General features: G+C 38.9%; 1 protein-coding gene across 1 annotated transcript in view; it reads left to right on the top strand.

Moving 5' to 3' along the window:
- The first annotated feature begins 489 nt into the window (after window positions 1-489).
- LOC131060044 (ABC transporter F family member 3) overlaps window positions 490-14,949 on the top strand; it is a 188,684-nt gene continuing 174,224 nt past the window's right edge. Inside the window, exon 1 of the mRNA XM_057993131.2 lies at window positions 490-865. Within this exon, the coding sequence (XP_057849114.1) occupies window positions 647-865 (219 nt within the window). The 5' untranslated portion in view covers window positions 490-646. The remainder of the gene's footprint in view (window positions 866-14,949) is intronic.

The following is a 14,949-nucleotide window of genomic DNA, read 5'->3' as shown; positions in this document are numbered from 1 at the left end:
TAGGTCTGAAACCAGTTTGATAAAAGGTTTGTCCCTGAAGATTTTGGTGAAGGGATTGATATCAAAGTTTGAATATTGGCCGGATCGAGGGGCATCCTTAGTTTGTCCTAGATTAGTCTGATGAGGGTCACTGTAACCTTGCCGCCATCTTCTGTTTCCTGCAGCCTTGCTTTGAACCTTGCTACACCCTACCGCCCTACACTGGCATCTTGCCGCCATCTTCCATTCCCTGGAACCCTGTTTTGAAACCCTAAAACATGCGATCCTCCTCCCATTTTTAGTCTCGTGTTTGATCATTATAGGGTATAATTAATAACAAACATTTATCATTTTTTAACATTAACTAATACTAAAAAATACTTATATGACTACTAGCTCAAATTTGTAACCTATTCATGAGACCATAGGCTGCGTAAAATTCTTTTTTCTCACTAAAAAAAAATTAGGTAACCGCTTCCATAAGACCATAGCCTTAAGAGTCGAGAACACTGGGAAAAGGCAGACAAGGTACAAGCAGATACATTTTTTTTGGGAAGCGAGGGATTTGGATTTGTATTTGTTTCTCTTCTTCAGTGTTGTATTGTTTTCGTGAGAGAGCAATACAACACCTCAGCCAAATCCTCCTAACGATTTTTCGATCACAAAAATGGCCGCGGTAAATGGTGAAGTTAAAGCAGAGGCAGTAGTGCGCGAAGTGCTGGGACGCAGAGCTGAGGAAGTGGATACCACCATCATTGAATACATCATAAATGTTCTCCAAGATGAAACCTTCGACTTCGGTCTCAAAGGAGAGGGCGCCTTCGATGCGGTGGGCGATCTCCTTGTGGATTCAGGATGTGTCGAAGATGAGCCAGAGGCTCGCTTGGTACTTAAATTTATCTTTTGTAATTTTTTAATTTTTCAATTTTGGGTCAGGTTATAGTTAAACTCAATATAGAACGAAATAAGCTTGGAAAACGTTCTTATGATCCATAAACCTACGCATTGAAATCGTAGCAGCGTTATTTGAAATGGGTATTTGAACCCGGATTACACTCTTACAACTGTCTTCTCTATTATCGTTAGATTTCAAAATGTTGGACATAAATAATGAAGCACATAGGAAGCAATACATGCAGAAGAATGGAAGAGTTAGGGGACTTATCGATGGTTTGTAATGTACAATAGTTATTGACTGTTTTGCAAATGCCGAAGCAAGCTAATCTGGCTCAATTGTGGGGAAACTCAGCGAATAAGCGTGCATAAGCCAGAATGTTGCTGGATAGCAAGTTGAGCAAGCGAAATCGTTGGGCAACTTAGTGGCTAAGTGAGTATATGCCAGAATAGTTCCAGGGTGGGTTGTCTCTTGGGAACTACAAGGGCTTTAATCTGTGAACACCATTTAGATATAATAAATGCCAAGGAGACTATTAGAGCTCATTAGAGATATATCTTGTGAATCGCTGCTTATGAAAAATAGGTCATGAAGATTGGCAAAATATATTTTTTTGATTTATTAGTTGAGGGATTCTATTGGCCCCAACCTTTAGAGAAAGTTGAATCTAATATAAAAAGAGCATTACAAAAACAACCATAGCAGTCATACACGGGAGAGTAATAAAAACCCATATAAAGCTAAATAAAGCTAAATAAAAGAAGGATAACAGAGAAAATCCAGTTGAACTGGAGATATACTCTGCTTCACGAAGACAAACCCGATAGAAACCTAGACTTAAAACACACGATACCAATGCTCTCAGTAAACACCCCAGTGATTCATGTGAGAGCTGCCTTCATCTCCTCAGCTCACCACTTCCTACACATGGATCCTACTCTGTATTTTACCAACCTCTGCCTGCGGTGCTTGATCGGCCACATCTAGGGATGGAAGCTGCACCCTATGATTCAACTTCCTTCTTTGCTGCATATGATGGATGTGAGTACCACAAAAAGTTGGCATAGGGAAGTCACGAGAAACCTCTAGGTGACCCTTAGTGTGGATCACCGCGAGGCCTTCTAAGACTTTCTCTATCCCACGATAGGCTTTGACTAGGTGTAATATTGGGAGAGCCATGACTGGGTTCAAGGATCTTCATCTCTACCAGCAAATCATGGCAGATTTGGAGATGGAACCTCTTTAGCCTTTACCTTGTTAGCTTCAAAGCTTGCCTTCACCAGCACTGCCTCCACATGTAAGAACAAACACAAGAGCCAAAGCCACAAAGCCTTGCACTGGGGACCACTTTTGCCAAATTCATAACAAAGTCTGCTTGAATTGTTGCCTTTGACCTTGGACCCTCTGTTAATCCTATGTGCTGCTCTCCCAAGATGCCTTTGATGAACCCTAAGGCTGCAAGATGTTGCAGGCAAAAATTGCTTTTACTCATTGATTCACCGTGTAGCCTTTCCACAAAGGATCTCATTTTTTTCCGAGAATTTTTTCTATGAGCAATGGCAGCAAGAATTAGATTTACTAACCAAAACCATGACTTCTTAGTTGCTCCTAGATGCTAAATCTCAATCAAGTGCCAGACCTATTGTGCAATAAAAAGCTACTATTGGATGCTTAATTATTCGCTTTCTACCATGTACAAACTCATATGAGCTATTCAAGTGATAAAACCATGTGAACCAAATTAATGGCAAGCTTTAAGCAACAAACTTAATAAATGCCTAAAATCAAATGTTTCTGACATTTCAAAATTTGGACCCAACAAGCAGTTTGGCACATAAAATTAAAAATTAGGGAGGGAGAAAATTTTAAATTTTTCCTAGTTTACCCCAAGTGGATGGGTGATTGCCCATACATAATAGTGATTGAATCCTGATCTATGTCGTAATTAGCCAAATAATCTGCTACAAAGTTAGAGCGTGTGACAATGAGGGAAGATGATCTCCTTGATGTGTGTACTAATTAAACATGTTGATGTTGCAGCTAGGTAGGATCCCTTCTAGGGCCACCTAGCATCTTTTGATGGCTAATTGCCTTGTCGGCCTTAGCCATAACTATTTGGCAAAATTCAATTATTTAATATCTACTTTAGGACTGACCCTAATTGGGCGATGTAACTTGTGGTCCTATATTGAATGTAACTTGTAACTTGTGAATAGGGCAGGCCCTATCTTATGTATCTTGTAATTTTAACTCTATGTTTTGGCGCCAAGTTGAAAGGGCCGACCTAGGGTGAATTGGGAGGCTGAGTCACATATATATACAAAGGCTTAGTCATTGTATCTACACACACTTAGCGAATACACTCTTCCTTCAGCAGCAGTGATCAGTGAATTATATTCCTATCAGTAGCAACCTTCTCCTAAGGTCAGCGAACATCATTCCAAGGTCAGCGAAGATATACTTAAGGACAGCGAAGATACTGTCAAGAACAGCGAAGTCATCCCTAATGACAGCGACTTCATTCTAGGGTCAGCGAACTTGAAAGACAGCGAATATTCTCCTTGATTTGCAAGTTGTGTTCCAGATAAGTTCTTATTGTGTTATGCTACTGTGCTTATCCTGCTGTTCTGGATACTTCAAGTGTTGAAGTACAGTTGTAAAGTCTCATACTGATTTGTCTAATAAAGATCTGGATTTAGTTGCTGGGTTTTTCATCTCCAAGTGGGAGGTTTTCCCAGGGTATTTTGGTGTTCTTTGTGTTCAATGATTTGATTCTTTGATTTTGCTATCTATATTTATCAGTCTGATCCTAAAATTAACATGGTATTAGAGCTAAGGTTGACTCAGTTGTGATCAGATTGTGTGATAGCAACGCTCCTACTATTAATGCATGATAGCTTCGGTAAGATAAATGATTGAATGAGAGATAAATGAAGTCTCTCATTCAATCATTTATCCTATCGATAAATTATGATGCAAACTTCAAGCTATTAATCCTTCATTTGATGACCATTCTTCATTCATATACGTTCAACTACTTAGTTTGATCAATGCTTGACTATCGATAATCATCCTATAGCATACCGATTAATTTCGGTTTATATTCTAACGTATGAATCCCGATTAATATCGGTTTGTCTTATTAACTGTGATCACCGATTATTAATTGGGCTAACCAATGTATTCCAATTTATATCGGTTAATATATTTAACAGTAAACAAAGATGATTATCGAATTAACTAAACACCGATTGGTATCGGGTGGCAATTTAAATATGCACTGATTGATATCGGGTTAACATACACCAATTGGTATCGGGTGGCAAGGTAAATACACATCGATGGTTATCGGGATGTTAAGATAAGTATACACCGATCGGTATTGGTTTGTTAATATACACCGATTGTAATTACTGCGATAAGCCAAGGGGCACGATCAAGTAATGTCTTGATCGGTCATGTCTAAAGACATGACCGGTCAAGGCATTGCTTGATCGTACCCAGCTTGCATATACATATCAATTGGCATTTGTGTGAAGGATATCGGAATCAATAAATGCTCCTCTCACCTGCCATAGAAAAGAAGATAGTCAGATTTATCAAATAAATAGATAATACATAGATCAAGTAAAGATAAACTAGAATATAAGTTGCATATTGAATTGAGAATTGAACATCATTTACATGGTATTAGAGCTATAGTTAAATCGAACCTGAGGCTGTTCAATTTTGTGGAAAATTCAAAACAAGCATATATTCAACATCACAATTCTTCTAATGGCTAGCGCTATCAGATTTGAAGATAGACTCGGAGGAGGTGATTACTTCTCAGCATGGAAGTTCAAAATTCAGATGATTCTAAAAGAAAATAAAGTCGAATCATTTGTAAAAACTGAAAATGCAGACTCTGAGACTGAACCTGACAAAACAACCTGGAGAGAGGGAAATGAAAAGGCCATCAAAATCATAGTTGATGGGTTGAGAAATAATATTATGCCCATCATAAGGAAACATGAAATGGCCTACAACATGTTCAAAGCACTTGAAGATGCATTTGAGATATCTAATGCTAGTAGAACCTTGGCTTTAAAGAGAGAAATAAATCACATAGCCATGATCAAAGGAGAATCAGTCAATGCCTACTTCATGCGAATATCAACCCTAAGGGATGAACTGGCAACTCTTGGATATGAGATCCAAAGCAAAGAACTAACATTCATTGCTCTAGATGGGTTGCCTAGCATATGGGAAACATTCGTCCAAGGCATCAGTGCGAGGGATGAATTTCCAAAATTCGATAGGCTAAAGGCTGACTTTCTCCAAGAGGAATCAAGGCAAAATAAGAAAGGGATCAAGCAAAAGAATATAGATGAAGATCTCCAAGTTTTAAATACAAACTCAAACAAGAAAAGCAAGCAGAAGTAATTTAGAAAGAGAAAAGGTCGTCACAGCAAGAACACCTTCAAGAAGGACCTTTCACAGATTCAATGTTACAGATGTGACAAATTTGGGCGCTATGTTGCCAAATGTCAAGAAAGAGCCAAACAACAAGCCACATTTGCCAAAATAGGAAAATCTAAAAGGGAAGAAGACCTCGAGAAGTATGTACTCTATTTAGCACTCACAAACCAAGCATCAAACAAAGTTAACTCTTGGGTGATCGATAGTGGCTCATCCGGACACATTACAGGATTCAGAGAAGTGCTAGACTCCATGAAAGAGGAGAATGATGAGGAAGTAACTATTGGAGATGACTCCACACATCCAGTCAGAGGAGTTGGAACCTGCACCATCAAACTAAAGTCAGGTGTATCATTACAACTTAAAGGAGTACTATATGTCCCAGGCATCAAGAGAAACCTAGTCTCAATATCAGCACTGGAGGACAATGGATATAGAGTGGCCTTCATGGACAACAGAGTGTTGGCTTGGCCAAAGAATTCATCCATCAAGAAAGCTAAAACTATTGGTCAAAGACAAGGCTACTTGTATGAGCTATGCATAGAGCTCAACCTAGCCCTAATCCATGAAACTACAGATGCTAATGAAGTTTGGCATAGAAGACTAGGTCACCTGAATTTTTTAGAGCTTTATCATTAAATGGGAAACCTTGTCACAGGCCTACCTAAGTTAAAGCAATATCATTCAGGGGCATGCAAGGGATGTGCACTAGGTGAAAATGCTAAAGGTATTTTTCAAAATAGTACTAGGAAAACAAGCGAAGTTTTAGAGTTAGTTCATTCTAATATATCTGGACCTATGTCTGTACCTTCTTTAGGGGGATGTTTGTATTATGTAATATTTGTTGACAACTACTCTAGGAAAACTTGGATCTACTCTCTGAAATGTAAAGAATCAAAAGAGATCCTTAATAGGTTTAAGGAATTTAAATCACTAATAGAAAACTACTCAGGAAATAAAATAAAAACCTTAAGAATTGACAATGGGGGGGAATACACCTTAGATTTGTTTAAAGACTTTTGTAAAAATGTTGGGATTAAGAGGGAGCTTACTATAACCCTCAACAAAATGGGGTAGCTGAGAGGAAAAATAGAGCAATTGTGGAAGCTGCCAAAGTCATGATTTTTGATCAGAATCTAAATATCAACCTTTTGGCAGAAGCAACAAGCACTGCTGTATATATACAAAATAGATGTCCTCACTCCCATCTTGAAGCTAAAACCCCTGAGGAAGTCTTTACTAAAACAAAGCCAGATATCAGCCACCTTAGAATATTTGGGTGTCCTATCTATACTCATGTACCTAAGGAGAAGAGATTAAAATTAGAACCTTCTGGAAAAAGGGGAATATTTGTAGGATATAGTGAAACCTCCAAGGCCTACAAAATCTATATACCTAGTCAGAGGAATATTGAACTGAGTAGGGATGTAATATTTGAAGAAGACTTAGCCTTCAAAAGAGCCCAAAGCTCAATAGAACCTGAAGTCTATATCCCCACCCCTAAAATAGAGGAAGACTCTGCTCTTGAGCTTCAAAGGGAGAGTCTTGAGGAAAATGTAGGTGAAACTCAAAACACACCTAGAGAGAACCTCAAGAAAAGACCACTATGGGCCACCAAAACTGTAGAAGAAGCTCAGAAGTATGCTGCTCCTTCAGGAACCTTCAGAAGAAGTATACCTAGAGCAACCTGAAGGGTTTGAGATTCATGATACATAGTCTCATGTTTGTAGACTCTAAAAAGCTCTCTATGGGCTTAAACAGGCTCCCCGGGCCTGGTATGAAGAATTGATACTTATCTCTCAAATCTAGGCTTCTCCAAGAATGATGTAGATCCTAACCTCTACTATAAGCAAAACAAAGGTGATATGCTAATATTGATTTTATATGTTGATGATTTGTTAATCACAGGAAAAGATCACCTCATAGTTCAGTGTAAGAAAGACCTTACTAAAGAATTTGATATGAAGGACTTGGGACTCCTTCATTACTTCCTAGGTTTGGAAGTATGGCAAAACTCTGATGGCATCATACTAAACCAGGATAAATATACCTTGGACATTTTGAAGAGATTTGGAATACTAAATTGCAGACCCATGACCTCTCCAAATGAAAACAAACCTTCATAAACTTAAGGAAGCAGCAGTAGTATCACAACCCTCAGATCCTACTCTATATAGGCAAATGATTAGTTCCCTGATGTATCTTGTAAATACGAGACCAGATATCTGTTATGCAGTTAATGCCTTGAGTCAGTTTATGTGTGAGCCTAAGGAGATCCACCTGATTGCAGTAAAACACATCATGAGATACTTACAAGGTACTCTAAACCTTGGTCTCAAATATGAGAAAGTTGATCTAGACCTACACGGATTTACAGACTCAGATTGGGCTGGAAATATGACTAACAGGAAAAGCACTTCAAGGTGTTGCTTCAGTTTAGGCTCAGTCATGATATCCTGGATCAGCATAAAGCAGCCTTTTGTGGCTCAGAGTTCCACCGAAGCTGAATACATTGCAGCTTCCATGGCTACCCGAGAGGCAGTATGACTTAGTAAGTTGCTTGTGAGATTTTTGGGAGAGCCTATGAAACCTACTATCATACATTGTGACAATCAGAGCTGCATAAAACTTTCAGTAAATCCAGTGTTCCATGATAGATCCAAGCATATTAAGATTCCATACCACTGTGTGCGAGATATGGTAGACATGAATGTGATCCAATTAGAATATGTCTGTATAGGAGATCAAACTGCAGATATTCTGACCAAACCTCTTTCCAGAGTGAAGGTTGATCACTTCAGAAAAGGTTTAGGTATGATAGAAAGGTAATTTGCTTTGTAATCTGTATTTACATATCAATAAGATGTTTAATGTGTAAACTTCTTTGTCATGATAGGACATTGTGGATTTTATCCCCTGGGTTCATATCCAAGAGGTGACGATCTCTTAAGATAATGAACACTTGTATGTAGACATTATAAGGTGATGATCTTATAATGTCCAAACCAGTTATCATGTTGGATCTCTGGTGTGTCATGGATGTGCCATCATTGTGTTGTGGTAAAACATTTGTATAAGATGTTGGTGCACATACCACAACTTGGATAAGATGAGAATTTAATCTTTCTCATTTGATTATCCTTAAGTATTGCGTGTTTAGGCAATACTAATATCACATGCTTAGGTGATATCCTGTCATCACAAGATTGACTTGATGGACATTTGTATCACGTGTTTAGGTGATACTTCATATCATGTGATTAGGTGATATGATTTTCTAGAGAGTCATATTGTGTAAAGAATACTAACCATCATTTGAATTGTGATGCTTGATATATTGTTTTCATTTATCTTACCTAGCTGAGAGGGAGTGTTAATGCATGATAGCTTCGGTAAGATAAATGATTGAATGAGATATAAATGAAGTCTCTCATTCAATCATTTATCCTATCGATAAATTATGATGAAAACTTCAAGCTATTAATCCTTCATTTGATGACCATTCTTCATTCTTATACGTTCAACTACTTAGTTTGATCAATGCTTGACTATCGATAATCATCCTATAGCATACCGATTAATATCGGTTTATATTCTAACATATGAATCCCGATTAATATCGGTTTGTCTTATTAATTGTGATCACTGATTATTAATCGGGCTAACCAACGTATTCCGATTTATATCAGTTAATATATTTAATAGTAAACAAAGATGATTATCGAATTAACTAAACACCGATTGGTATCGGGTGGCAATTTAAATATGCACCGATTGATATCGGGTGGCAATTTAAATATGCACCGATTGATATCGGGTGGCAATTTAAATATGCATCGATTGATATTGGGTTAACATACACCAATTGGTATCGGGTGGCAAGGTAAATACACACCGATGGTTATCAGGATGTTAAGATAAGTATACACCGATGGGTCTCGGTTTGTTAACATACACCGATTGTAATTACTGCGATAAGCCAAGGGGCACGACCAAGTAATGTCTTGATCGTACCCAGCTTGCATATACATATCAATTGGCATTTGTTTGAAGGATATCGAAATCAATAAATGCTCCTCTCACCTGCCATAGAAAAGAAGATAGTCAGATTTATCAAATAAATAGATAATACATAGATCAAGTAAAGATAAACTAGAATATAACATGCATATTGAATTGAGAATTGAACATCATTTACACCTACTACATCCTCTTCACACCATGTTCCAGCATTCAAGATGGTGTATGGTCTGAAAGTTGAGGACAAACTTGAAGGAGCCTCGAATTTCACTTTTTGGAAATTCAGAATCCTTGTCACCCTCAAAGAAAATGACCTTTTGGAGTTTGTACAAGGAGAGGAACAGTCTGTGCCTGAAGACAAAGATGAATTGCTTCAGTTCAAGAAGAATGCTGTCAAAGCCAAGAAGATTTTGATTGACTCTATGAAAGATCATCTTGTTCCTATCATCTCCAGATGTTTTCTGCCATGGATATGGTCAAGGCTTTGGAAGGCATGTATGAGATCAACAACACAAGTAGAGCACTTGCATTGATGCAGAAACTTCATCAAGTCAAGATGGCAAAGGGAGATTCGGTCATCACCTACTTCATGAAGATTTCAGAATTAAGAGATCAACTTAGCACCATTGGAGATGAAGTTGTGGACAAGGATCTTGTCATGCTTGCATTAAATGGTCTCCCTCACTCTTGGGAGCCATTTATCCAAGGCATAAGTGGGAGATCCAAATTTCCCAAGTTTGACTGCCTCTGTGTTGATGGCATTCAAGAGGAATCAAGACTGGCTGCAAGAGGAATCATCAAAAGCCCTCATGGAGAAGACAATCAGGTTCTTGCTGCCCAGTCCATCAAAAGGAAAGGAGGCTATTGGAAGAAGAACAATTTCAAGAGAAATAGAGACCAAAGGTCTGATCCAACCCTTGATTCAAAGAAAAAGAAGAAGGATCTCTCACGCATCAAGTGTTTCAGGTGTGACAAGTTCAGTCACTATGCTAGGGATTGCTTATCCCAACCAAAGCAACAAGGAGCAAACATAAATGATGTTTCAAATCAGAATGATGCTTAAGACTTCCTCTTCATCTCTGCCTTGTCAAGCAATGTTCCTACAGACAATCATACATGGCTGATTGATAGTGGAGCATCCAAACACATCACCAGCTACCGGGAGCATCTTTCAGACTTGGTGGAGAAGGAGTCCAACCTACACATGATCATTGGAGATGATCTACGATATTTTGTAAGAGGTTTTGGTACTACTTCCCTTAACTTAGATTTTGGAATTTCTCTTCACCTCAGTGATATATTGTTTGTGTCGGGGATCAAGATGAACCTTATCTCCATATCAACATTGGAAGATAATGGTTATCAAATTGCATTTTTTGAGGGAAGAGTTCTTGCTTGGCCTAAGAAGTCCAACATCAAATCAACTCGTGTCATTGGGAATCGGTATGAGAGCCTATATAAGCTTTCAACTCGTCGAGTTCAAGCTCTCATTCATGAAGCGCCCGAGTCAAGCTAGCTATGGCATAGAAGACTTGGACATTTTCATTTCCGAGCCCTTCCTACCCTAGAGAAGATGGTTAAAGGTTTGCTTAAACTTAGTCATATTCATGATGATACATGTAAAGGTTGTGCTATGGGTAAAAACACTACGAGTCCATTTTGTCAAAGTGAAAGTAGGTCTAAAGAGAAATTAGCTCTTGTGCATTCTGATTTATGTGGACTTATGTTTGTTGCTTCTCCAAGTGGATTCTTGTATTATGTAATCTTCATAGATGACTACTCTAGGAAAACATGGATTTACTATCTAAAGTCAAAAGAATTTGTCGAAGTCCTAAGTAGATTCAAAGAATTTAAGGCCTTAGCTCAGAATTTATCCAGGAAAAGAATTGAAGTTTCAAGGTCTGACAATGGAGGTGAATACACCTCGGGTAGTTTTCATGATTTTTGAATTGAGGCAGGAATGAAGAGGGAGTTTTGTGTTCCCTACAATCCTCAACGAAATGGGGTTGCAGAAAGAAAGAATAGATCTATAGTTGAGGCTGCGAAAGCTATGATTCATGATTAGGACCTGCAGACTTTTCTTTGGGCTGAAGCATCTAGAACAACAATATACATTCAGAATAGATGCCCTCACAGTGTATTGAAGTATATGACTCTAGAAGAAGCATTTTCAGGAATCAAACCTGACATCAGCCACTTGAGGATCTTTGGGAGTCTAGTATATACTCATGTACCCAAAGAGAAGAGAACCAAGTTGGGGCCTTCGGAAAAGAGAGGAATTCTTGTGGGTTATAGCGAAACCTCCAAAGCATTTAGAATCTACATTCCAGGTCAGAAGCATTCAAAAGGTCCAAAAGTTCATTTAGAATCTACATTCCAGGTCAGAAGCATTCAAAAGGTCCAAAAGTTCAAGTATGGAGATTGACTATGAAGTTCATGATAACCCTCAAAACTTGGATATTGATCATGATATTGAGATTCAGAGGGAGTCTACATAACCTGAAGAGCATGATGATCCAGTTGAGCCTATGGATCCTACTGATGGGCCTATAGATATTACCATGGGCAAGAAGAGACCCCTTTGGCAAGAAACACTGTACAAGAGGCAAAAATGTTTGCAGCTCCAAGTGGCACATTCTGAGAAGGTAGGAGACCTCAGAAGTTCTTCAACTATGTTGCATTGATGTGCAACATCATTGGGTCTGAACCTTCCAACGCTGAAGAGGCCATGAATCAACAAGCTTGGAAGAATGCTATGGATGAAGAATATCAGTCTATCATCAAGAATGATGTTTGGGATATTGTGCCTAGACCCAAAGGTAAGTCAGCTGTATCCTCCAAATGGTTGTTTAAAATTAAACATGCTGCTGATGGAAGTATTGAGAAATACAAAGCTAGGTTTGTGGCTCGGGGCTTCTCTCAAAAGGAAGGCATAGATTATGAGGAAACCTTTGCCCTTGTGGCTCGATATACTTCTATCAAGACTGTCATTGCTATTGCTGCAGCTAAGGGATGGAAGTTACATCAGATGGATGTAAAGACAACTTTACTCAATGGAGTTATTGAAGAAGAGGTTTACATAGAGCAACCTGAAGGCTTCATGATCCATGAGAGAGAGTCTCATTTATGCAGATTGAAGAAAGCATTATATGGCTTTAAGCAGGCTCCCCGCGCTTGGTATGAAAGAATTGACAAGTACTTGGTAAGCTTAGGTTTCTGTAAGAATGATGCTGATCCAAATATTTACTTCAAGGTATTCAACGGTGAGTGTTAATTCTAGTTTTATATGTTGATGATTTATTTCTGACTGGAGAAGATCATCTCATTCTTAGATTTAAGAAAGAATTGACTTCAGAATTTGAAATAAAAGATCTAGGTCTCATGGACTTCTTTCTAGGGTTAGAAGTATGGCAAAGACCTAATGAAATTATTCTAAGTCAAGGAAAATATACCATTGATATTTTGAAGAGGTTTGGTATGTTAGATTGTAAACCTATGTCTACTTTGATGGAATCTAACTTGAAGAAGTTGAGGGAATTTGCAACTAGTTCAGATCTTGTGGATCCTACTAAGTATCGACAGTTGATTGGATCCTTCATGTATCTGGTTAACACTAGACCTGACATTTGCTATGCAGTGAGTGCTCTCAGTTAGTTTATGTGTGAACCTAGACAGATTCATCTAGTTGCAGCCAAGCATATCTTGAGATACTTGCGTGGCACAGTTGGATATGGATTGAAGTACTCTTCCAACACAGTTATGAACTTGGAAGGTTATTCTAATTCTGATTGGGCAGGAAGCGTCACTGATCGTAAGAGCACTTCTGGAGTTGCTTCAGCTTGGGATCCGCTATGATTTCCTGGTGTTGCAGGAAACAATTTTCAGTGGCATTGAGTATTGCAGAAGCAGAATACATTGCAGCATGTGTGGCAGCTAGAGAATCAGTGTGGCTTCAAAAACTCCTTGTAGGATTGTTTGGAGAACCTTGGGAGCCTACAATTATCCATAGTGATAACCAAAGCTATGTGAAGCTTTCTGCCGATCTAGTATTTCATGACAAAACAAAGCATGTGGAAATCCAGTATCACTATATCAGGGATATGGTGCAAAGGAATGCTATTCAGCTGAAGTACATCAACATTGATGAGTAAACAACATATGTTCTCACCAAGCCTCTTGCTCGAGTGAAGTTTGCATACTTTCGAGATAAGCTTGGAGTTGTGGAGAATGAAGCTCTAGTTGAGAGGGAGTCTCAGCATCAGTGATACATTAAGATGTATCTTCCACCCTCTGCGAGTAGGCATGGTGGAACCACCCTCTACAAGTAGGCATGGTGGTAATGCGCTCTTCTCTGGGAGAAGTTTGAGGTGAAAGCCCTCTTCCACCCTCTACGAGTAGGCATGGTGGATCCACCCTCTGCGAGTAGGTATGGTGGATGTCATGGAAGAAATTCCATGATCTAACACTTGTGTTTATTCACCCTCTGAGAGTAGCTATGGTGAACGTCATGATGAGATGACGACATCACGTTGAGGATTCCATGATGGGCACTTGTGTTCATGGACCCACCCTCTGGGAGTAGCCATGGTGGTTGTGACTATGTGACTCAGATATTGAGAAGGTCTCCTCCCTAGCTAAGAGGGAGTGTTGATGTTGTAGCTAGGTCGGATACCTTCTAGGGCCGACCTAGCATCTTTTGATGGCTAATTGGCCTGTCGGCCTTAGCCATAACTATTTGGCAAAATTCAATTATTTAATATCTACTTTAGGACTGACCCTAATCGGGCGATGTAACTTGTGGTCCTATATTGAATGTAACTTGTAACTTGTGAATAGGGCAGGCCCTATCTTATGTATCTTGTAATATAAACCCTATGTTTTGGCGCCAAGTTGAAAGGGCCGACCTAGGGTGAATTGGGAGGTTGAGTCACATATATATACAAAGGCTTAGTCATTGTATCTACACACACTTAGCGAATACACTTTTCATTCAGCAGCAGTGATCAGCGAATTATATTCCTATCAGCAGCAACCTTCTCCTAAGGTCAGCGAACATCATTCCAAGGTCAGCGAAGATATACTTAAGGACAGCGAAGATACTGTCAAGAACAGCGAAGTCATCCCTAATGACAGTGACTTCATTCTAGGGTCAGCAAACTTGAAAGACAGCGAATATTCTCCTTGATTTGCAAGTTGTGTTCCAGATAAGTTCTTATTGTGTTATGCTACTGTGCTTACCCTGCTGTTCTGAATACTTCAAGTGTTGAAGTACAGTTGGAAAGTCTCGTACTGATTTGTCTAATAAAGATCTGGATTTAGTTGCTGGGTTTTTCACCTCCAAGAGGGAGGTTTTCCCAGGGTATTTTGGTGTTCTTTGTGTTCAATGATTTGATTCTCTGATTTTGCTATCTATATTTATCAGTCTGATCCTAAAATTAACAAAATGCGCCTCTTTTAAGTATCTCTCTAACTTCCAATTTGGACGACACCTTATTTTAGAGCATTGATGACTAGAAGTGAACCCCGTTCGCTACAAGAATTTTACTTCATTAGAGGAGGTTAACACAATCCCAGTAACCGCTCCCTCCCATTCA

Source organism: Cryptomeria japonica, chromosome 8, assembly GCF_030272615.1.
Source record: "Cryptomeria japonica chromosome 8, Sugi_1.0, whole genome shotgun sequence".
NCBI lineage: Eukaryota > Viridiplantae > Streptophyta > Pinopsida > Cupressales > Cupressaceae > Cryptomeria > Cryptomeria japonica.
Note: the sequence above shows the minus strand (reverse complement) of the source record. Positions and strands in the feature narration are given on the sequence as shown.